At 43.6% G+C, this 24,393-nt stretch overlaps 1 protein-coding gene across 2 annotated transcripts; it reads right to left on the bottom strand.

Annotated features, from left to right (window-relative positions):
* Window positions 1-336: 336 nt before the first annotated feature.
* On the bottom strand, window positions 337-21,357 carry PRKRA (protein activator of interferon induced protein kinase EIF2AK2). Of its 2 annotated transcripts, none has more exons than XM_075001561.1 (8): window positions 20,820-20,962; window positions 16,768-16,937; window positions 11,779-11,860; window positions 10,927-11,005; window positions 7,225-7,342; window positions 4,790-4,887; window positions 2,458-2,632; window positions 337-1,406 (listed from the first exon to the last, which is right to left on the bottom strand). In XM_075001561.1, exons 2-8 carry the CDS (start codon window positions 16,925-16,927, stop codon window positions 1,249-1,251), a joined length of 870 nt encoding a protein of 289 aa, XP_074857662.1. In that variant the 5' UTR covers window positions 16,928-16,937; window positions 20,820-20,962; the 3' UTR covers window positions 337-1,248. The 2 variants fall into 2 exon arrangements, with proteins under 2 accessions (XP_074857662.1, XP_074857661.1); XM_075001560.1 differs by lacking the exon at window positions 20,820-20,962 and adding an exon at window positions 21,154-21,357 and having other exon boundaries at window positions 343-1,406.
* Between the last annotated feature and the right edge of the window lie 3,036 nt (window positions 21,358-24,393).

Below are 24,393 nucleotides of genomic sequence, written 5' to 3'. Positions count from 1 at the left end.
AAGCACTAACAAACTCTTGATTTCTTGCTTTATAAGCCTAAAGAAAAGTGTAACGTATCAGCAAGCATTAATTTCCAGAGTGCCTGAAAAAGTGAGTATATTTTTCAAATTAATTCTTTCAAACAAATTAGACTGATTACTTTCTTCAATTAAAGAGTTTATATATAAAAAGCAAAATATTTTTGAAAACTAGGCTTCTGAGTATAACTTTTCTGAATGGCTAAAACACAATGCACACTTTCTCTCTCATTTACTGAATAGCTGCATTCTGATTACCCGCCACTCTATTGTTACACCTGCATTTATTGATATAACAAATGTAGTTTCCAAATACGGTTAGCATGTATCCCACTTCTTGGAATGTGTGACTAAACTAGTAAAATAAGAGGAGAAAAACAGTTAAAGGAGTTCGCCTTAAACAATTTATTAAAAAACATCTAAAGACATTTACAGATATCTTTATGAAAAGAGGGCAGTGATGTTTCTGTAGCCATTACATTGTTTTAAAATTCTGTTATCAGAGAATAGGTTTAAAGGGATCATACCATGAAATAAAAATAAAATGAAACATTCATAAAACACTTTGCCCATCTTTTAAAGCACACAATTAAAACTATTTTCATCAGGATATAAAGAGCAAGAGAATATGTTCTTCAAGGGCCTGCCCCTGAAAGGAACAGACAATCCTCAATTCCCACTGAAAACTATGTTGTTTGTGGGTAGCAATCCAGGAGAGATTCCCGTGCTGCCCAGTTAATCAACACAGCGCCCACAGCTGGCAATGTACGTTTCTAATGGTGATGAACATTGACACCTGCCTTGGTGCACACAACAAAATTTATTCTGCACGTGGATGTTAAAAATTAGAAGGAGCACTGTCTGTGGGTATTCAGCACATTGTAAGATTGGTCTTCCTATGGTTACCAACTTTGGTATCTGTGCTCCCCAACTCTCATATGAAACTCATCATTCTCCCTAAAGGTCTTCCTTAAGGTAGCACTTATGCTTCAGTAAATATGCAAGCAGTAACTGAATGTCCTCACTGCTTTACAATACTGAGCTAAATACAATAAATCAATTCAAAATGAAAACCTTATGATAACTGACCTATTTTGAAGCAATGCATAATTGAAAATGGTATTTGTGAAAATGACTAAAATAGTCCCAAATTAATTTGAACTAGATATGTGGGAAAACATCCAACTTCGAAAATATCTTCATTGTTAAGATCTTTTTTCTACTTCAAATTTATTTTCTTCCAGCCATAATTTTTAAATATTGTAATGCATTGTGAGCAGCATCATTGTGAGCATTGCTCCAAGAAATCCCAGTACCATGGCAAACTGTGATTGGATTGGTTGAGAGTTCAGCAAGACATTGGTATTGTCCATTCACACTCAGCTCCTCTGAAATACAAACAAAAATTAGTTTAACTGTACTCTGTCTTTTATAAGTCACTGCACATGTTCCGTTGTTTCCCCAAAACTTTTCTAAGTGATCAGTATTAACATCACTTGTACAGCCACAATGTGGCTTTTAGTCACTTGTTACACAGAATTAATCTGTAAAACACTTATGGGTTGAAAGTTTATGAAGGTTAAAACAGAATGTTGACTATTCTCAAATGGTCCATCCAACTGTCTCTGTTTCTGCTGTGCAGCATACATAGTTATTTTGGTAGTAATGTTGGAAAGGATGACTGGAAATATTAACTAAGTAGGTGTCAAATATTCTGCAAAACTCTAACTTTTAGAATAGCAGCTCTGCTAGACAGGTATAAATTAGTTACTATACATCACTAAAATGTGAGATAAGATTTTAATCTTACCCTGAATTATTGAATCTAATAAAATTATGATGGTACAAAAGTATTAATCAGGACATTTCTATCTGGAGGGTTAAGAATAATATGTAATTTCCAGGAGTCTGTATAGCCCGGACTGCTTATGCTTTGTTCATCTTAATAATACAATAGAAGTGGTATTACAATCTGGTGTGGTAACTATCTGGTTTTCTAGTTGCAAGGAAGTCACAGCTTAAGTGGTGGTAACACAAAGGAAGAGGGAGAACTAGAACAACAGAATGGAAGGGAAAGCTTACAATTCCAGCTAGATTGACCAAACTTCTGAATCACAGTAAGGAAGGATGTGAAAGCCTTTGGCTCTTAGGATGTTAGCCATAAATAATGTCAAAATCTAGAATGGGCTGCTTCAGTAGTTACAGTAATGTAGGCTCCAGCCAGACTCATGTGGGGGCAAACCAAGACTTCAGTGGAGCTGCATATGAATGTAGCATTCACCTGCATCTACGAATTGCAGGCTCAGAGCCTTGGGACAAAGTTTCCTTACACCCTATGAGCAGATCTCATTTAAAATCACTGCTTGTTTTGCTTGTACGTATCAGAGAGGAAGAATGTATCCTTCATAAACAACCATACTAATATGCCAGAAGTCTTACCTATATTCAAATACGTTATAACAAAACCTTGTTCTTCTGCAAGTTCTTCAAGCAGTTGGGCATAATCTATATTAGGAATACTGAGTGGACTTCTCTTCAGCAAGGTAATTTTTTCTTCTGATGAGTTCCTTAAGGCATCCCACGTGCATCCAAAACTAGTTCCAATTTCATTGCCCTGAAAACATTTGAAGAGGGTTTAGAGTTGTTTATGTATTAATAAAATGCTGTTCAGCAACAAAAAAGAATGCAATATTCCCATTAATCTATAAAAAAATGATAGAAAATGCAGACTTTCATGTGGCATCTTCAGATAGCAAGTTAGTGATTCCCAGCTCTTTTGTTCAAATGCCCATTACCCTATTCCCTTATGCTATACATTGGTCTGATCAGGATGGTCTTTCTGCCAGCGTTATTCCTCTCATTTTTTTATATTTTCTTATATTTGGTCATCTCTTTTTTTTCAGCCAATCTCAACTCTCCACTCCTTCACTATCTGTTCTATGCCTCATACATAGTTGCTTCCTCCACAGCGCCTGTTACAAGAGAGTGTTGAGACAGCACTGTTGAATGAAGTGGTATGTACTGCTACTTGGGGAAAACAAAGCTGCCTGGTGACCTCCTTTATACACTACGGCCGTTTCTACACAGATCACATAATACACGGCCCGAAATATGCTAATAAGGTGCGGATGCACATTCCCTGCACCTCATTAGCATACAGTCACGTGATTTGGAGTCCGGAAGACCGTTCTTCCGGATTCCAAAACACTGTGTAGAAGTGTGGCTCCCGGGGAGCTTCCGGAAGGAAGTTCTTCTTCTGGAGGCCCCTTCTTCCCAAAAATTTGCATCTGTGCCTCATTAGCATATTTCGGGCCATGTATTACCATGCCACTTTCGGAGAAAGTGGCCTGTGTAGAAACGGCCTACATCAGTGGTTTTCAACCAGCGTGCTGTGGCTGTGACAACTGTCCAAGTGTGCCATAAAACTCTGTCAATTTCCCCTTGATGTGGCTGTTTGGAGAGCCACCATGGGGGAAATGGATGACCCTGTGCCAACTGGGGCTCAAGCAGCAAGGATGCCTGAGTTCCAGCTAGCACAGGGTTTGTCAATTCTCTAGCCCGCTCCTGGGGTCTCTTTGCAGAGACACCACGAGGGAAAATGCTGACCCCACAGGACCCCACTCATGCCAGGACTCAGCTGAAATGCTGCTTCCCAGCACAAATGACCTGATGGGGAGCCCACCTGCACTCCTTGCTCTGGCCTTTTCAAGCTGGGACACGGTTTAAATGCCGCATCCTTGATCCAGGAGGCTGGCAGGCAGGGGAGCCTATTTTCAGTGGTTATTCATTCATTCATTCGTTCATTCACTCATTCATTCATTCATTCAACATCCCTAGCATGGTACTGAGCAGCTTATGAAATTGTGTCTGTGTTCGCAGTTTGAGACTGTGTATTCTGTGGTGGATTTGAAACATTAATGCATCTGATCCTTGTTTAGCTTGTTGTATGTACTACTATGTTGCAAACATCCCTAGTAAGACTATAACCATAGTAAATGTAAATAAATGTGAGGTTTATAAGCAATTGATTGAGGTGAAAAGAGTGGGTGTGCCGTGAAACTGTCTCATTGAAATGTGCTGTGTTACTGAAAAGGTTGGGAACCCCTGCACTAGAAAAACCATGCAAATTTAGCCTGTACCTACTCAGCCCCAAGGCACACTTCAGTAGGCCAGGATGTCTTGTATTTTTATGTTTTCCAATCACTTAACTGGGCAAATACTTATATTTCATCAGCATGCATTGTCTGTGTCAAGGTATTATAATTTATTATTATAGTAAGCAAACAGATTCTAAAACACTAATAACTTTTTGCACTTTATTCCCTCTCTCCCACTTTTTCAGATCCCTGCTCCTAGAAATCCCCTACATTACTGGTCAAATAAATTATCCCTGTTTACTAATCTTTGTTAGACTATCAAACAAGGGTATGTACATGTAACAGCTTTCTTCCTCCCTCCAAAATAGCTTTGAGTTCCATTCCTTCCAGCTATTTTATTAAATCACAGGATGAGTTACTTGAAGCGTATTAATAACAGTACAGAAAAAAATCCTAGTTTTCATGGTGTCTGTCCTTATATAATCTCTTCTACTAATGTCATACTATTAATCTGATGCATACTTAGATGACAGCCCATGGTTTTTAGGTCCATCTAGAAATAGGACTATGGCATAAAACTTTACTAATAGAAGTATCTACCATATTTTATTTTGTCATAATTTGAATTATCTGACAGGATCTATGGCACTTATTCTGCTCTGCCCATTACTTACTACGGAAATATTGATGCTATCTGGAGGGAAACTGTGGAATTTTGCAAGTAATTTTTCAGCAGCGTTTCGTTTTGCTAGTTTCTTAGATGTCCCAGTCCCTGCATAAAGAAACAAAACCAGAGATTATTAATAAGAGAAAAATGCACTGAGGTGGATGTTGTGGCTCAGAGGACTGATAATTCAGCTTGTTCAAATCTACCACAAAAAGTAAGAAATAAATTATTACTATCTGCTGTTTGAAGGCTTATATGAACACCTGACTTCAATTCTGGTGCTAGCAGACTAGCATTAAGGGCACAGTGCTGTAACAGCTGGAGTTCCTGATATACTACAGTTTGATTATCCAATCTGCAGATAAGTGGAATTTGGTGTTTATACATGCTTGGGTTCCACAAATAGATTTGTTGTTGTAAAACATTTAAGATAATATCTTGACACAAACACTTTGGCAGCTGACTTTTACGATTCTTTCAAAAGAAGGAAAATATGAGTAATACAACTGAAAGGTACTAAGTTAAGGGACCTGAAGCCTTTTAGTTGTATTCAGAACAGGCAGAAGATGTGAAGTTGTGCAAGTTCTCACACTGTTCTTCTAGAATAACTTAGTTTCTAAACTGAAGCGATCACCTCCTGTAGTGAGATAACACTTTAGTATATAAATCCAGTTCATTCCTGGGACTCTTCATGGTACATCTGCCACAACTGGTCCTAGTTAATTGCAATGGTAGTGGTTTTATGATAGAGGATACCTGTTCACTGAGAATGAGATTAAAATTCATTAACTTCATGTAGATGGCCAGAGAGGCATCAGATAGCAACATATTAATCATTAGCCACCTGTTTTGGATTTAAATGGGTGATCCAAATCATTGACAAATCTACCTGACTTGAATTCAACCTGCAAGTCCTCCCTGTAAATGTAGTGCTGACAACTGATTCTTACAGATATTCAGGGTTCTTGGAGAATGTTTTTGGTCTACTCTTACCAAGTACACTAAATAAACAGGCTTTTGAATGTGTTCAATTTAAAGAGCAGGATACTCTCAGAGCTGCCATTAAAAGAAAGTAAACCTTCACTTTCTCAGGTGTAAGAAAACACATTTAAAAACTTAATGACTGATACAGTGATTTGCCTCTACCATTATTACTGACTTTCAAAACAGGAGATTAATACCTATTCTGAGGAGGAAGATTCAGTGCCTTGCACAAAGTATATTTCAAATTGCATTCCCTTCTTATCCATCAACACCCTTTACATACTTCACAAGTCTAAATTCCATATTGGAATGTCACTAAGCACAACAAAGGGATCCTCCCCTCCACCAAAAAAATTCCAGAACAGTCTCATTTGAGGATGGCTTATTCGCAGCTTACAAAATGCTGGTCACAATGTTGAAAGGCTAGTCAACAATAACTTCTGAGCAAATCTTCTATTTGTTATCTATATACAAAGATGGGTAAGTGCCAACACACAACTTTTACAGACTACCCAACACGCACAATGCATGAATGTCATTCAACAAGTACTTGTTAGAAACAGTAGTTCTATGCATTTGCATAGCACATAAGTAATCATGTCAGAATGTGTTGCTAACATCAAATGGAATATTTTATTTCGGTATATAATGGGGGTATCATTCAACACTTTCTATTGTTTTGATAAATGTTTTAGATGCAACATTTAAATAGCTTGATTAGAAGTCTTACATGCTAACTTGGGATGTAAAAGGTTAATGGGTGATGTGCTCCTGTTAACTGATGGGGGACTGAAGCAGCTCCCCGCCTTCTGCGGGCAGAGAGCTACTCCAGCCCTATGGGGTCTGCTGTGAACAGGGCTGTTCCAGCTTCCTGGAGCAGCCCCGGTTTGCAGTGAACTCAAGTGAGTCGCAGACAGGGGCTACCCTGCCCGCTGAAAGAAGCCCCTGTCTGCAGCGGGCATGGGTGCATTGTCCATTCAAATGTGCACACCCCCCCTTAATAAGTTAACAGGTTAAACATCACGTGTAACTGGTTTACCAGTTAAATAGCATTTTACATCCCCAGTGCTAACATTATTTAGGATATCAGTGCAATGTATTGATGCATTCTCTTGCCCATCTCAAGGTAGTAAGACAGAAATGTCATGCAAAAATCACTTATTCTAATACTTAAAAGCACTGCAAGTCTGCATTTTAAAATTTAACACCATAACTTACAGCATTCACAAGTTAAATAATGGAACACTTTTTCATATGGTTTCTTCCTTCCTTAATGTTAGGAAACTATCCAAACATTAATAGCAAATATATGTTTGCATATCATCAGCCTGCTTTTAAAAAGGGCCAAGAGGTACTATATTGAGATTGTTAAACAAATGGGGGGAGGCAACTCCCTCAATTCATTTGGGACTGCTATATTTTGTGTTGATTTAAAAAAAAATATATATATGTGTGTACCAGTTTCTGTAAGTGTTTCTATTCTGCAAGTCATTGTAAACTCCCGCTTGTGAGGAGGCCCCAACTCCTGCGCAAGTGAATATTCAGGAAGTCTCCATCCCTTCTGGATAGCCAGTTCCTAAAGAAACAGAGGTTAGACCTGACTAATAAAAGGGATTCTGCTTTGATCTGTCTCTAAACATCTTTACTGAACAAAACTCACCTGTCCATTTTTCAGACACCATTGTCACCATTACACTGAAATATTTCAGTAATAACTTGAACAGCACAATAGACTGATGTGGGAAAACACAGGGATGTAAGTTACCCAAAAGGACACTTTTGCCATAAGTCAAAGAAGAGGTGGGGACAAACAGGGGGTGTTTACACTTGCATTTCTCTTTCAAAAGAGGTATGCAAATGAGGGAAATCAAAAATGCAAATGAACTGCAGATTTACATATTCTCGCACAATTGCACTTCCAGAAGAGATGTTTCCAGAAGCAAAAATAGCCGTGTAGAGGGGGGAAAAAACCATTTTCGAAAGAACCCTTCTTCCTGGAATGAATGTAGAAGAAGGGTTCTTTCAAAAATGGGTTTTTCCCCCAAAGGAACCTCATCTACATGGCTATTTTTCCTTCTGGAAAAGTCTCTTCTGGAAGTGCAGTTGTGTGAGAATATGTAAATGAAGCATGAGATATGTAAATCTGAGCTCCTTTTGCATTTTTGATCTTGCTCATTTGCATTCCCCTTCCAGAAGGGAAGTGCTGTGTAGACACAGATTTAAAGTGGTTATGTAGGATGTTTGATCCTCTGCCCTTACTCTTCAATATGGTAGGATCAGAAGTGCCATATAAGAAAGAAAGACCTTCAGAAAAATTAAAAATCTTCTAGAATCTCAGCTGTTCAGTCAAGCTGTAAGACTTGGCTATATGCCATCTGTTTAATTGTTCTGAGCTATTAAATTCAATTCTTTTAATATGACTATCCAAATTGTAGTACTAATTTGGCAAGGCCAGTCAGCCTACAATAGTCAATTAACCAAACTAGTGACAGTGAACATATCACATCATGCAATACTGTAACCAAAACAATAAAATAAAAATGCAGTTACAGAGAAGTAGTTAGAGTTACAGAGAAAAAACACAATCCTATTCATGCTATCAGTGAGTTATTTTCTTTTTTACCTGGTAGTAAAGACATTCCTTCAACTAAAGTTTCTGTTACATCTCTTGTAGAGCAGAATAGTACATAAACTGAGTAATTTTTTAAAGTAGATGAAATGGGTGTGAGAGAAACTAGTATCTTGCTATATATAATTTTAAAAGCATATAAGAAGTTTTTATTTTAAAAGCATAAAAGTCATATGTGGCTAGTTTATTCATGAATAAAAATTCTTAAGGAAAGAGCACCTTGTAAGCCAAGATTTTTGTACCATCTACCTGAAACATCCATGCAAAGAAAAATTTAAAAGCAGCATCTCATCTCCTGTAGGAGATTCTCAGGTTTTGATTCTCTCTTACAACTAGTCATTCATGAGTCACGCCATTCTTCAGAGCCATGCAAGTAAACTTAGATAAAAACACTGCAAACAATTTCACTTAACACAAAGCTCCCTCAAAGTCAGTGGAACTACCTGCGCTTAAGGCACGTGCAAACCTCTCTCCAGCTACATCTACACTAGAGTTTTGTAGACAAAACTGGGATTTTGTCAACAAAACTCACAGAGCATCTACACACAAAATGTGTTCTGTCAACGGAAACCGTCGACAAAAAAGCCATTTGGGCACTCCGGGGGCTCTTTAGTCGACAGAAGCTGTGTCTACACGTGCACGCTACTTCGAAGTAGCGGCACTAACTTCGAAATAGCGCCCGTCGCGGCTACACGCGTCGGGCGCTATTTCGACGTTAACTTCGACGTTAGGTGGCGAGACGTCGAAGTCGCTAACCTCATGAAGGGATCGGAATAGCGCCCTACTTCGACGTTCAATGTCAAAGTAGGGACCGTGTAGACGATCCGCGTCCCGCAACGTCAAAATTGCCGGGTCCTCCATGGCGGCCATCAGCTGGGGGGCTGAGAGATGCTCTCTCTCCAGCCCCTGAGGGCTCTATGGTCACCGTGGGCAGCAGCCCTTAGCCCAGGGCTTCTGGCTGCTGCTGCAGCAGCTGGGGATCCATGCTGCAGGCACAGGGTCTGCAACCAGTTGTCGGCTCTGTGGATCTTGTGTTGTTTAGTGCAACTGTGTCTGGGAGGGGCCCTTTAAGGGAGCGGCTTGCTGTTGAGTCCGCCCTGTGACCCTGTCTGCAGCTGTGCCTTGCACCCTTATTTCGATGTGTGCTACTTTGGCGTGTAGATGTACCCTCGCAGCGCCTATTTCGATGTGGTGCTGCGCAACGTCGAAGTTGAACATCGACGTTGCCAGCCCTGGAGGACGTGTAGATGTTATTCATCGAAATAGCCTATTTCGATGTTGCTACATCGAAATAAGCTATTTCGATGTTGGCTTCACGTGTAGACGTAGCCAGAGTGGATCAAACGATCAATCTGCTTTTATGCGTAGAGACGCGATCTGTTGATACAAATTTTGTTGGAACATCTCTTCTGACAGTGACTTCTGTAGACAGATGTTTCTAGTGTACATATACGCTTCATGAGAGGGTGCTTAGGCTCAATCCCACAAGGTACTGAGCTCTCTAGCCCCAATTCAGCAAGATCTATTTGGCTCAGAACTTTACTGGATTGGAGCCAGAGTGCACAGCACTCTATATTTAGACCTCAGGATCTCCTAGGCCGTGTCTACACGTGCCCCAAACTTCGAAATGGCCATGCAAATGGCCATTTTGAAGTTTACTAATGAAGCGCTGAAATGCATATTCAGCGATTCATTAGCATGCGGGCGGCAGCGGCGCTTTGAAATTGACGTGCCTTGCCGCCGCACGGCGCATCCAGACGGGGCTCCTTTTCGAAAGGACGCCACCTACTTCGAAGTCCCCTTATTCCCATGAGCTCATTTGCATGGCCATTTCGAAGTTTGGGGCACGTGTAGACGTAGCCCTATAGTGTTAAATCTTCAGCATATGTGTACTGACAGATATTAAATGTTTCATATAGAAACGCCAAAGCAAACATGAAACATTTTTAAATGGCAGATTTCTGTACATTCTGCTACCCTTCTTTCATAATCATTCTAAATTTCAGAAATACCATAAATTCAACAGAACACAAACATAATCTTTTGAACATGTTGTCTATGTGTTGCCAATGTCAATCAGCTGTGTGGACATTTTTAAAGAAAAACTTGTAGCATAGGAAGTAAAATTTTCATGTCTAAACCTATTCACGTTTTTATTTTGACAGTAGCTGGATTTCAGCACATCGATAATAGCAAAGTTAGGTACGTATACATTTTATAGTTTCACTATAGCTCACTATGGCCTTCCCATAGTGAACACAATTAGTGCTAGCTCTCTTCTGACCAGTACTACTCTTTCTGGGCTGTCTATGCTGCCTTCTGTCACTGAAAAAATAAAATAAGAAAGATATGTTCAAATGAATTAAAAAAGTAGCTTCTAGTGTAGGGTAAATCATACCTGACAAGTCTGAGAATCAGACTACACTGTAAATTCAGGCTATCCAATATTAATTTCATGTAAGGAACACTTTATTACACATTTCAACTAAATAGCATGGATGGTCTTGAAATAGAAAAAATGTACATCTTACCTGTAATGTACCTATAGGATTGGTTTGATTTTGTGGTTGGTTTGGAGGATCTGGAACTATGGAGTCCAGCACTGAAAGACTGAAATAGTTTACTTTTCTTAAAATTGGTAATTTTTGGTTAAAACACCTTAAGCAGGATATAAATTAATGACTAATCTATTAAAAATCTAGGACCCCAACTCTCTAAACGCTAATGCATAGAATTAATTTTACATGAGTCCCATTGAACTCTTTGTATGATGAGTGTCCAAGGGTAAATGTTTATCTTCTCAGGTGTGGAAAATACTATATTGTAATTATATGAGCATTAAAATTGTAGAGCCAGATACACCTAATACTACTATGTCCCCTGACAACTTATGGGTATTTATTTTAAACTAGTCTTCTTTCTTTTCCATGGCTGGGGTGACAGGAAACAACACCAGCAATAGAGGTGCCTTCCATTATTACACTATAACGAAAATTTTTCTTAAAGAATGTTTTCGGATGTCAAAGCTGCCAGTATAACAGCTTAAATTATATAGTACACAACCTTGCAACAGAAGCAGCACCTGGAAAAATACATTAGTTCCATTTAATTTTAAAGGTTTTTACCAGAAACAAACAAACAAACACCCCCTCCCCCAAGAACCCAGATATCAGAAAAGGTAGTACTAGAAAGTTTGAGAAAGTGTGAAGTTTTCAGACTGGTATTAGAAGAAACTTTCCTCAGAAACAAACTGAAGTCTTCCAACTGCTGAACTGCTAGTATTTGTGTGTGTGTGCGCATGCAAGCATTCGGAGCTTCTTTGAATACCATTTAAAATAAGCAATGACACTTTAGGCAGTGCACTACAGGTACATCTAACTCACCCAATACTTGAATTTCCTTTCAAAAGGTTCAAGGCAGCTTCTGCAGCTCTGTGTTTTGCAATCTTCTTGCTATGACCTTCACCTGTATTAAAATACACACTCTGACATCCCTATAACATGACAGCCTTGTTGCATTGGTACAGAAGTCCTGTCTGGAATTTCTTTAGCACTATGTGATGTTGCCCTATCCCTGACATGTTCTCTCCTGCATGTTGGGGTTTGAGATGGGGTACTCAACAAGCAGGTTTGGGTGGCTCTCTCTATACTTTGTGGTGCCAGGGATGAGGGGTGCAAGGATCAGGCAGTGTGGGGGAAAAGTGCAGCCAGAATCTCATAAGAAGTTCTGGAGGGGCTGCAAACTGACACACTGTTCATAGATGTGTGCCAAGGCCTTCCTATCACTGCATCGGACTGATGGTGGAGTTCATGAATTGCACTAACTACATGTCCATGCTTACAGCTTCATGTAGGAGCCATAAACTGATACCCAAGTGGGCCATGAACCAGAGTTGAATACGGGCTGGACCACTCCTCAGTTAGCAGCAAGTCACATCACTTAGGGTCAAGGAGCTGGGGGCAGGAAATATGAGTGTAATACACTTCATTGTATTTGTGTTTCACTTCACTTGATCTCCCTGGCACTAACTGGTAGGATTTGGTTAAGCAGTGGCAGAAAGCACCCACCAACAGGATCCACTCCAGAAAAGAGATACTAGTGGGAGGCAAGGCTGCCCTCACCTTCTGGAGCATACGATGGATACCCGCAGTAGACAACAGTGTCCAGTCAGTTCCTTTGATGATAGTGAGACACCTCACTATCTTTTACAACCTCCTGATGCTGTGCAGTGATTGAGGAAGGGGAAAAGATGTTTCCCTGTTCATTCATGCAGCCTCTGCCACACTGTTCATCCATGAGGCCTGTCAAGTCAATTAAACTAACAATTTTGTAAAGAGAGCTACTAATTGTATTCTCCTCATTTCTGAATGACAAACCTGAGACGCTGGAGGCCAGATCTGCAGAAATGCTGAGTACTCACAACTGGAAGTCAACAGGAACTCTGCTTTAAATATACAAGGTGTTGAAGAACTCTGAGGCTGCATCTAGACTGTAGGCTCGTGTTGACAAAACTTCTGTTGACCCAAATTTTGTTGACAGAGTGCACATCCAGACTGCAGATCTGTTGGCAGAGATCTGCTGGTTGGATGTGTTCTGTCAGCATTCCTGTACACCTTGTTCCACGAGGAAGACAGGATGTCTCAACAGGAGGAGTTTTTCTGACATTTGGCCCTGTGTGGACGGGCCAAATGTCAGAAAAGCCTCCCCCAACAGAACTGTCAGCAAAAGATACACAAATGCGTTGCACAATTTGCGTATCTTTTGCCAACCGTTCTCAACAATCTACACATAGTCTGAATATTAGGCCTTAGGCATCTCAAGTTCAGCATCCAACATTACAGAATCACAGGGCTGGAAGGGACCTCAGGAGGTCATCTAGTCCAGACCCCTGCTTCAAGCAGGATCAACCCCCACTAAGTCATCCCAGCCAGGACCTTGTCAAGCCAGGACTTAAAAACCTCAAGGGATGGAGAATCCACCACCTCTCTAGGCAACACATTCCAATGCTTCACCACCCTCCTGGTGAAGTAGTTTTTCTTAATATCTAACCTACACCTCTCCCTCTAACTTCAGACCATTACTCCTTGTTCTGTCATCTGACACCACTGAGAACAGCTACTCACCCTCCTCTTTAGAGCTCCCTTTCGGGAAGTAGAAGGCTGCTATTAAACCACCCCTAAGTCTTCTCTTCTGTGAACTAAACAAGCCCAAATCCCTCAGCCTATCCTCATAGGTCTTGTGCTCCAGCCCCTTAGTCATTTTTGTTGCCTTCCGCTGAACCTGCTCCAGCAAATCCACATCCTTTTTATACTGGGGGGCCCAAAACAATATTCAAGATGTGGCCTCACCAGTGCCGAATAGAGGGGAATAACTACTTCTCTAGATCTGCTCGAAATGCTCCTCCAAATGCACTCTACTATGCCGTTAGCCTTCTTGGCTACAAGGGCACACTGTTTACTCATATCCAGCCTTTCATCCACCATAACCCTTAGGACCCTTTCCATTGTATTGCTGCTGAGCCAGTCGATCCCCAGCCTATAACAATGCTTGGGATTCTTCCACCCCAGGTGCAGGACTCTACACTCCTCCTTGTTGAACCGCATCAGATTTCTTTAGGCCCAATCCTCCAATTTATCCAGGTCACTCTGGATTCTCTCTCTACCCTCCAACATATCTACCTCTCCCCCTAGTTTTGTGTCATCCACAAACTTGCTGAGGGTGCAATCCAGTCCCTCATCCAGGTCATTAATAAAGATGTTGAAAAACACCAGCCCCAGAACCGAGCTTTGCGGCAGTCCACTTGAAACCGACTGCCATCCAGATATTGAGCCATTAACCACTGCCCGTTGGGACCAACCATCAAGCCAGCTTTCTATCCATCTTATAGTCCAGGGATCCAAACCATATTTCCTTAACTTATGGACAAGTATGTTGTGGGAGACCATATCAGAAGCTTTTCTGAAGTCAAGGTATATCACATCCACTGCCCTCCCCACGTCCACAGAGCTTGTTACCTCATCATAGAAGCTAATCAGATTGGTCAGGCAGGACTTGCTCCTGGTGAATCCATGTTGGCTACTTTTGATCACTTTCCCCTCTTCCACATGCTCCAAAATGGATTTCTTGAGGATTCCTTCCATTATTTTCCCAGGGATTGAGGTAAGGCCGAGCGGTCTATAGTTCCCTGGATTGTCCTTCTCTCCTTTTTTAAAGATGGGCACTACGTTTGCCTTTTTCCAATCATCCACTATCTCCCCCGATCTCCAAGAGTCTCCAAAGATAATGGCCAAAGGTTCAGCAATGACCTCTGCCAATTCCCTCAGTACCCTCAGGTGCATTAAATCCAGACCCATGGATTTGTGTACATCTGTTTTTTCTAGCTAGCTCAGAACTTGTTCCTTCCCCACAGATGGCTGCCCTCCATCTTCCCATACTGCATTGTCTAGGACTGTCATGTGGAAGTTGCCTCAGTCTTCACGGACAAAGTCAAAAAAAGCATTGAGTACTTCAGCTTTTCCTACATCATCTGTCACTAGGTTACCTCCCTCATGCAGTAACGGCCCCCGACCTCTGATAACCCGCCTATTGTCAACATGCCTGTAGAAATCCTTCTTGTTACTCTTCACATCCCTTGCCAGCTGCAAGGGACACTCTCTTTAAATCTTGACGTTAAACTTGCTTTTCCTCAGTTCTACTACCTAATTTCATAAGTGTTCTGAAAATTAATTCATTATCTGAGATGCGTTCAAGTGCTATGGTGAGAGCATGATAGAAACACCTGATGATAAACTATTAATTTCTTATTCCACACATAGGCCATGTCTACACTAGCCCCAAACTTCGAAATGGCCATTTCGAAGTTTACTAATGAAGCGCTGAAATGCATATTCAGTGCTTCATTAGCATGTGGGCAGCCGCGGTGCTTCGAAATTGACGCGGCTCGCCGCCTCGTGGCTTGTCCCGACGGGGCTCCTCTTTGAAAGGACCCCGCCTACTTCGAAGTCCCCTTATTCCTGTGAGAAAATGGGAATAAGGGGACTTCGAAGTAGGCGGGGTCCTTTCGAAAAGGAGCCCTGTCGGGACGAGCTGCACGGTGGTGAGCCACGTCAATTTCAAAGCACCGTGGCCGCCCGCATGCTAATGAAGCACTGAATATGCATTTCAGCGCTTCATTAGTAAACTTTGAAATGCCATTTGAAAGGCCATTTCGCAGTTTGGGGCTAGTGTAGACGTAGCCATAGTTTAGAAGATGCATATTTAAGATCTGGGATCCCAAATGGACGAGGATACAAATAAATAACGCGTAACTATGCTTTCACTGAGGTAGCGATCATATGGAAAGCTATACTAGAAAATGTAATTTTCATAATGGCTGTGTAGAAAGAGGCCAAATCAAGAATACACAGGCAACTTTAATTCTGGAATGTCCTTGGCTTTTAAGTGAATATAAGAACATAAGTACCTGACTTCACAAACATAATGTTCTTTTCATGTAATTTTTTTTTTTTTGCATACTTGGTGCACTATCGTGAAGATAATACATTCAGCTTAATCCATTCAGACTAATTTTAAAATATATATAGTTTCTTGTGGTTAGGTTTTTCAGGCTCCTCAAATTAACAGGCAGCTCCTGAAGCTTTTCCCCTCAGACTGTGAACAGCCTTATCTAGCCATGGTTATACTTCTTTGCCCTTTTACTGAACTTTCTGAAAATACCAAATCAGAATTAACAGCTTAAAAATGCACTAATTAATATTCAGTAACAGGTAGGGCAAAGCTCTTAATGGCCGTGTCTACACGTGCCCCAAACTTCGAAATGGCCATGCAAATGACCATTTCGAAGTTTATTAATGAAGCGCGGAAATGCATATTCAGCGCTTCATTAGCATGCGGGCAGCAGCGGCGCTTCGAAATTGACACTTCTTGCCGCTGCGCGGCGCGTCCTGACGGGGCTCCTTTTCGAAAGGACCCCGCCTACTTCGAAGTCCCCTTATTCCAATGAGCTGATGGGAATAAGGGGACTTCGAAGTAGGCGGGGTCCTTTCGAAAAGGAGCCCTGTCGGGACGCACCGCGCGGCGGCAAGAAGCATCAATTTCGAAGCGCTGCTGCCGCCCGCATGCTAATGAAGCGCTGAATATGCATTTCCGCGCTTCATTAGTAAACTTCGAAATGGCCATTTGCATGGCCATTTCGAAGTTTCGGGCACGTGTAGACGTAGCCAATGTTTGACAAATACTGGAAGAGGCAAAAATGAAGCATATTAACCTATTAAATAACTTTTTAAAAATTTTCTAATGCAAAAACACATCAGAAACATTTTTTTCTGAAACCACTGCCAACAACCATACCAAAGTGTAGCAACATTACACACCTGTGCCTGTTATTTCACCTACTGTAACTTTAAAGGTGAAACTTGGAAGATGTACTTGTCCTTCAGCCTTCTCAAACTTGTACACAGGAGTGATACCAGTCTTTGTGCCATATTCATGTAACAACTGAATTGGTGTTTTCCCAGGTGTAGCAACCATCATTTCCTCCAAGCTACAAAGAAAAAGATTTCCAAATGAATAACTTACAAAACAAAATTAACTTGATAGAAAAATATATAGGTCTATTTAAAAACACAAATCTTAGATTTTTTTTTAATTTAAACTTTCAAGAAATATTTGTACTTTTGGCTTTTCATGCACTGATATCACTGCACTTTACAAAAAAGGACAACCATCATTACATTGGGGTAAGGAGACCAAGAAGCACAGAAGCATACTACTTGTCCATGATCCCATGATAGATCAGGCTTAGTAGTTTGTTAAGAATTATCTTTCAAGAATTGGTTAGTATAGCAAACTCCATTTTAGAACGCTAGATGTGTCTGCAATTTCATTTAGCTGTGCGTGCACAATGGAATATGTTCCCAAAGCCAGCCTGTCTGGACAACCAGCTGCCAGCAGCACCTTGATGGCCAGAGAATAACGGGAGCTGAGCCCTGCAAAAGAACCCATGCATGAAAGAGGTTCCATCAAGAGAAAATCAAAATCCTATCTGCTGTTAGCTGATGACTCATGGTCATACGGAGTCCTTGGGCAGTGGGACAGGACAAGAGCTATGAACTGAAACCTATAAAAAGATGGGTGCAAAGCTAAAGGGGGGTTGGTTCTTCCCATCAGCACTCTGCAGGAGTTAGTCTTTATTGGCAGGGGAGGCTCTGCCCCCCACCCCCAGGACAGATGATACTGACTGCTCCTTAGTACTACACAGGTTAGAGAACACAAGCTGACAAGGGGGTCCTACAATCAGCTCATCACCCTGGATTCGTGACTGCAGGCAGACACTCTGGACCCATTATGCATTAGTTTCCTCCACTGTCTTTGTGAAACTCTTCACCTGCGTGAGTTCACCCGTGTAAGAGTGTGAGTGCAGGTGGGGTATATGTGTCTGCTTGAAAGCTAATTCCCCTTTTTCCTTTAATTCAACAATGGCATGTAATAAAACACATATGAGGGTAACCCTGGGTTGTCTACAGTGTAAGTAAGACAACAAGTCCGCCTCTCTCCCATTATAAATTAACATTTTCATATTTAGCACCCTTTTAAAGTAATGCTTGTATGTTAATATCACTTTTCATAGCAGATTTACTAGGTCGCTGTCAGCGGACTTGCTGTCTATCTGGGAGGTATGCATCTGCACCCCCACAGAGAGTATTTGTAACTCCATGACGCCCTCTTCCTCGGTTGAGAATTCCCATGATTAGAGGGAAAACAGGTAGCTCAGATAGCCACAACACAACGAAGCTAAGTGAAACTAAGGTATGGCTGTATTTAGCGTTCCAGAAAGAGATTGCAAATTAACTTTCCTATCTGTTGTGGTGGAAAAAGCAACAGGATTTGTCAAAAGCTTTGACTCAAAGGTAGAGAGTATAGAGTTAGAGGGATATATTGAAAACCACAAACCTGCAGTTTATCAGAATTACAGGTCTTCCTATCCTAGTACCCAATGAGACCAGAAGCCTGACACACACGTGATTATTTTGCATCGGGGAACCTACATGCATTGCAGAATATTCAGAACTGTCCGTCTTATATTATAAACTAAATAGACAAATCAGGAGACTACAGGTTGCATCCCCCTTATCCTGCATGCTCAGGATCTGACTGGTCTTGAACAACAGAATTTGCTAGATAAGAGGAGGTGTCATAAAGCCCTGCGATCAGGGACTGCTGCAGCCCAGGCTGCCTTGGAGATCCAGCCAGCCCCTACCTCCTTGGCTGCCATGAAGCAGAAGTGGGCTCTGGGTTCCAGCTCCATGGCAGCCTTCTGGCACCTACTGCGGCAGGTGAGGCAGGAGCTCCTGGCTCCCACCTCAACCCCCGCCCTCATCCCACCACTCACTGCAGGACCAGCAGGGGCTCCTACCGTGACCGTGCACTGCTGCAAGGCAGGGAGGGGGTACGGGGAGGTTTCTGGAAGGGGCTCTGGCTTCTAGCCCTGTGGGGACTCTTGCACCAGCCACTACTCTCATCTGGTAACATTCATGGTCATGCCAGACCATGGATCTTGCCGGACGAGAGACTACCGGATTTCATAGGCACAACCTGTAGCCACAACACTATTATTATATGAATACTGTCAGTGCAAAATTCTCCTATGTACCTCAGCCCACACAAGATGCACACACAGACTTTGTGATGATTCAACAAGCTGAAAATGCCAACAAGAATGTCATTTTGTAACACAGGCACCTATCAACAAAAAGCCAGATGGATCTCCAATTAGTTTACATAGGTCTTTGAATGACTTTTCGTTGTTTGAATGAATTTTGAATTACACTGGCTTTGAATCAATAGCCTCATTGTGAAAGGCTTTCTGTCTTATTGCCTGTGTTTTAAGGCAACTTGTCATCCTCCACTCAAGTTATGAAACATATCAAACTGATCTCACTAACTGATGAAAGTGAAATTATCTGATACTGAAAAACTGTTCTGACAATTAGAGAGGAGCGGGTGGAAGCTGCATGCTGTAAAACCAGAACATAGATTAGGTAACAAGCACTTCAGATACAGAATCATTCTTAAGTACAGCAGTAAAGAATTAGTTTTATAATGTGACAGAAAGCAAATGGAATATTTTATAGGCAACTTTTCTATTGACTAATAGGAATGGGGAAAACTAAATATTAGCAAAATAATATGAGCAATTAATGCTTTCTTTTGATCACCAAGACAACTGGGAGTGGCTTCAATTGCACATGGACAAGTGTTTGGATACAAAAAGCATTTACTTCTATATAGCGAAGATCCTCATCAAAGCCAATTCTAGCTGCTATGTACACTTCATTAAATGAGAGAGGAAACCACAACATAGAATTTTCAACAGCAGTTACAGTAAACTCTCTTTCATCTGGTACCCATGCCACCGGAACTCTCAGATATCCAGCATAAAATCGCTTTCCGTCCCAGTCCCTCCCAGCTCCTCAGGCTTTCCTCCAGCCCCAGAAATGCAGGCTTCCCAGCCCTGGTGCAGTGGCATTCTCCTGGTTCTGGAGCTGCTGGTGTTCCCCCAGCTGGGTTTCCTCCAGCCCTGGAGATGTGGACTTCCCAGCCCCCAGAGCGACAGGTGGTCCTTTGGCCCTGGAGCTGCAGGCTTCCCAGAACCAGAGTGGCTGGCATTCCTCTGGCCCGGAAGCAACAGCATTCTCATAGCAGAAACAAAGTCCCAGCTGTTCTTTGTTAACCAACATATTTACATATCTAGCAACTTCTCGGTCCTGGAGTTGCTGGATATGAAAGAGTTTACTGTAATAACACTATTGGAAGACATTTAAAAAACAATAAATTGACTGGAACTTTGCAATTTATTTATTTGATTTTTTTTTTTGCACAGATCCCTTGTAATACCCCAGCAGAAACCCCAGGTTGGATACCACCGGCCTGTACCTGTTTTGCCCCTCCCTGTATTGTTTATTATACTAAGCAAGGAAGACAGAACATTTTACTGTTGGAAGCAGGGGTGACAGTAACCTACAATTTCTTACAGGTACAGTCCCATTGCACCCTGACCCCTGCCAGCTCTTAAGATAGTTCCCTGCTGACTTTTGCTGCAGCTCAGCCAGCTCTTCCCAGAGCTGTGCACCTGCGAGCACCTGTGTATTTTTGCCTTACTAGACGTATCATGAAAGAAGTCCCTGAGCGTTTGGCAAACCGCGCCCCAGCCCTGCTGCGCAGGATAGGCTGATGGGCACCTAACAGCTCGTTGAGGCTCAGGCTCTAACGTGCCAGGAGAGTGACGGGGTCACTCTAGGGGGCCACCAGCGCTGGTTTGAAGCGGACTGGCCGCGGGAAGGACCGGGGCCCTGTCCCACACCTGTCACGTTCTACGCGGGAGGCTGCGCCTCCCCGAGGCCGCCGAGTGCCGCTTACAACCGACCGAGGCGGTAACTTTACACAGGGCACCGGGCCCGCCTCTAACAGCGTCACGCCGCCCCCGCTGGCAGGGCCGAGGCGCGCCGGCCGCAGCAGCCCCCGGGAGCGGGGCGAAGCGCCAGGCGGAGGCTGCGCCGAGAGCAGACGGCGCAAAGTCCACGCGCCAGCTGACCGCTCAAGCGGAAGCGGCGCTTCCCCCGCCCGCTGCGCACTGACTGGCCGCGGCAGCGTCAGTGACACCGAGGCGGGGGAGGGGTCAAGCCCGCTCTTCCCGGCAGCCGTTGGTGGCCGCGGCCGACGCGTCCCTAATTACCCACAGTGCCCCACTGCGCCCTGACCTGCGGGCCTGCTCCTGCGGTCTCTGCTGGGTCGCGGCCGCGAACGGGACGGGCTCCTGCGACATGGCCGCGCCGGCCGCCTCCGCCTCTCGGGGCAGCGCCTCCCCGGCTCGGCCAGGGCGGGGCGAGGTGCAGAAGGGGGGGACAGTGGTGCTAGCCCCGCCCTGCTGAGCGCACCGCGGCCCCCGCAAGGCGCATTCTGCATGCCCGGGAGTGACGCACAAGCCCCGCCCCCTCCCCAGAAACCCCCGTGAGGAGAGCGACCCACCCAGAGTGGGTGTGGAGGAGTGTTAGGGGCTGGGCTGCCGGGGGACGCAGGCAGGACGTGAGGGCCGTGGGGCTGCGTTGTGGGGGTTCAGGGCGGAGGTTGGGGAAGTGGAGGTGCAGGAGTCGGGAGGCTCTGAGCAGGGGGTGTGGCCACTGGTTCCTGGCGGAGCTCAGAGCGTGCACCCAGCCAGTGTCTTACGGGCGCAGCACGCCAGGGTGCACCCCGCAGCCAGGGCCTGGAGCAGGGAATGAAGCCTTGTATTCCCACTCACCGAACACAGGCCCTTCTCTTGAACAGAGTGAGCCTCTTTTCACCGTCCCTGAGATCTATTTGAGACCCTCATAAGACCATGTTCAGCCACAGACCGTCCTCTGAGGCCCTTCTCTCTTAAGTTTCATTTTTGAGTGTGTAGCCGCTCATGCCAAGTAAGGTTTGGTTATGGAATTACACAACAGCCTCTTTAAGAATAAAAAGTAGAGTAGGAACGTGTGGGAGTACAGGTTGAACCTCTCTGCTCCCTTGGGACCTGATCAGTGCTGAACCATGGATGGTCAATACTGTCTAGCAGATTACCAGCACTTCCACTGCTTACTGGTCTCTTAGAAGACATTTAGGGGTAAATTAGAACTAAGTAACAGCCCCCAGAACACTGAGAACCAGGACTGGTCGCTATATATAAATTTTATGGGGCCATGGATTTTTTTCTGTGAGTTTGTTGGGGGATAGGGGAGGGAAGGTTAACAAGATATTTCTTCATGGATGGTGATGTGTGTCTGTGGGGTGAAGGAAGGTTGCTGGAGAGTTTCAGCATTTGGTAGGTGCGTGTGACATTGCAGGGTATCAGCCAGACTAATGATTATCTGTCGCCCCTTTTCTGTAGCCTAGGGTACAATGCCTTGCTATTGTAGACTCCAACCTGCAATAATCACAAAACAGCTGTGAGCATGTAAATCACTCCTTGCTGTAAGGAATGTGCCAGCAGGAACTCAGTGCTGTTGAAGGCTGGGAGGAATGTGTCTCCAAGACATCATTTGTATGAGACTGAAGGTGTGCATATGTAACACCTGCAAACAAAGCCTGATGTGTAGCAAGGAAGCAATGACATTTCATGTATTGTAAATGCATTGTTGTAAAATCAGAATTTATGCTAACACTCGGTACAGGAATTGTGAAATCTCACCAATGCTCCAAGTCATTCTCTTAACCCGAGATGAAGTAGAATCGGGTTGTATACTGAGTTCCTCTTACAATTTGAGCCAGTCTGGCCAGGGCCATCTGCTCCACAGTAACTGCTCCTCTAATAACAGCTCTCTGTAGCAGTCTCTCCAGCCTGTGTATATAGACCGAAACCTTCTCTCCCTGGTACTGCTTAGCATTGAGGAAGTCACAATAACTGTCTTCAGGGCTCTCTATACTCCCAAAGGAAAAAGTGAGGGCCTCTAGGCAATCCTTTACACTGACCTTAGGCTTAGTGAGCTTCAAAGTGCAACTCACATCTAATGCTGGGCCCCTGAGACTCTCTAGTAAACATCTTCGCTTCTCTCTGTCTGGTACAGCCCACTGCTCTAGCATTTCAGTGGTGCATTCTAGCCAGAGTTCAAACTCTTCTTCCCCAGGAAATAATCTTAACTTATAATAGAGGCTCTCCATAACATGGGTTAGCAAACACTTTCCCAGTGTCTGCCCCAGGGCTTCTGCCCAGGCATGAGGTGAGGCTGCCACCCTAAAAGCTTCTGAGCCAAGGCCCAACATATTAGTAGTAGCATGCTTCAGTCTACGTAGACTATGGATCGCACCCTTCGTAGTTCCATTTGGGATTATCATTTGCAGTGTTGACTGTGACTGTGAAGGCCCACACGAGAGTGACAGTCCTTGCTGCATCTGTTGCATGTGTAATGTCTGGCAGGTCCTTACTGTGCTTTCTGTGGGCTTGCTTCTCCTTTGCTAGCTGTCTGATCCTCATCTCAGCCTTCTGAAGACCCTTGTGTAGTTCCTGCCTCCATCTGCTGCAATTGTCTGCCAGCTCCTCCCAACTGTCTGGCTCGATGTCTACCTCCCTGAGGTCCCTCCTGCAAACATCTTTGTAGCGCAACTGGGGGCGTCCGGGAGGTCTTTTGCCAGAGGCTAGCTCACCATACAGGATGTCTTTTGGGATCCTTCCATCATTCATCCTGTGGACGTGGCCAAGCCAGCGGAGCTGCCGCTGCCTGAGGCGGGTGTGCATGGTTGGGATTCCAGCTTGCTCAAGGATGGTGGTGTTGGACACTCTGTCCTTCCATGATATTCCAACGATGCGCCTGAGGCAGTGAAAGTGGAAGACATTCAGCCTCTTTTCCTGGCGGGCGTACAGGGTCCAAGACTCACTGCTGTAAAGGAGGGTGCTGAGGATGCAGGCTCTGTAGACTTGCATTTTGGTGTGGGTGTACAACTTGATGTCATTACACATTCTCTCACTGAGTCTGGACAGAGTTGTGGCTGCTTTTCCGATCCTTCTATTTAGCTCAGACTCCAATGACAGGGTGTCAGTGATGGTGGACCCGAGGTAAATGAGCTCGTGGATGACCTCTAACAAATAGTTGTCAGTGCTGATTGATGGAGGGTCAGCAATGTCCTGAGCAAGTACGTTTGTCTTCTTTAGGCTGATGGAAAGCCTGAAGTCCTTGCATGCTTTGGAGAACCGATCCAGCAGTTTCTGAAGCTGGTCTTCTGTGTGTGACACGACAGCAGCATCATCTGTGAACAGCAAATCTCTGATGAGGACTTCCTGCACCTTGGATCTAGCTTTCAGCCTTACATGATTAAAGTTTCCCATCAGATCTTGTGTGCAAAAAGATGCCCTCTGTTGAAGATCCAAAGGTGTGCTTCAGGAGGAGCACGAAGAAGATCCTGAACAATGTCAGAGCAAGGACGCATCCTTGTTTGACGCCACTCCTGATGCTGAAAACATCCGATAATGTGCCGTCATATTGGAT

The sequence above is a fragment of the Carettochelys insculpta genome, chromosome 8, assembly GCF_033958435.1.
Source record: "Carettochelys insculpta isolate YL-2023 chromosome 8, ASM3395843v1, whole genome shotgun sequence".
Lineage (NCBI taxonomy): Eukaryota > Metazoa > Chordata > Testudines > Carettochelyidae > Carettochelys > Carettochelys insculpta.
The sequence above is the reverse complement of the archived record's forward strand: the minus strand, read 5'-3'. Positions and strand labels throughout refer to the sequence as shown.

Bases quoted from the DNA above. Each gene is read 5' to 3' on its own strand.
- PRKRA (XM_075001560.1), bottom strand. From the start codon at position 21,218: ATGTCGCAGGAGCCCGTCCCGTTCGCGGCCGCGACCCAGCAGAGACCG. The intron at 16,938-21,153 runs GTCAGGGCGCAG...TTTTCTTTGTAG, and splicing joins CCGCAGGAGCAGGCCCGCAG to CTTGGAGGAAATGATGGTTG. The intron at 4,888-7,224 runs GTACACACATAT...TTCTTTATGCAG, and splicing joins AGAAACACTTACAGAAACTG to GGACTGGGACATCTAAGAAA.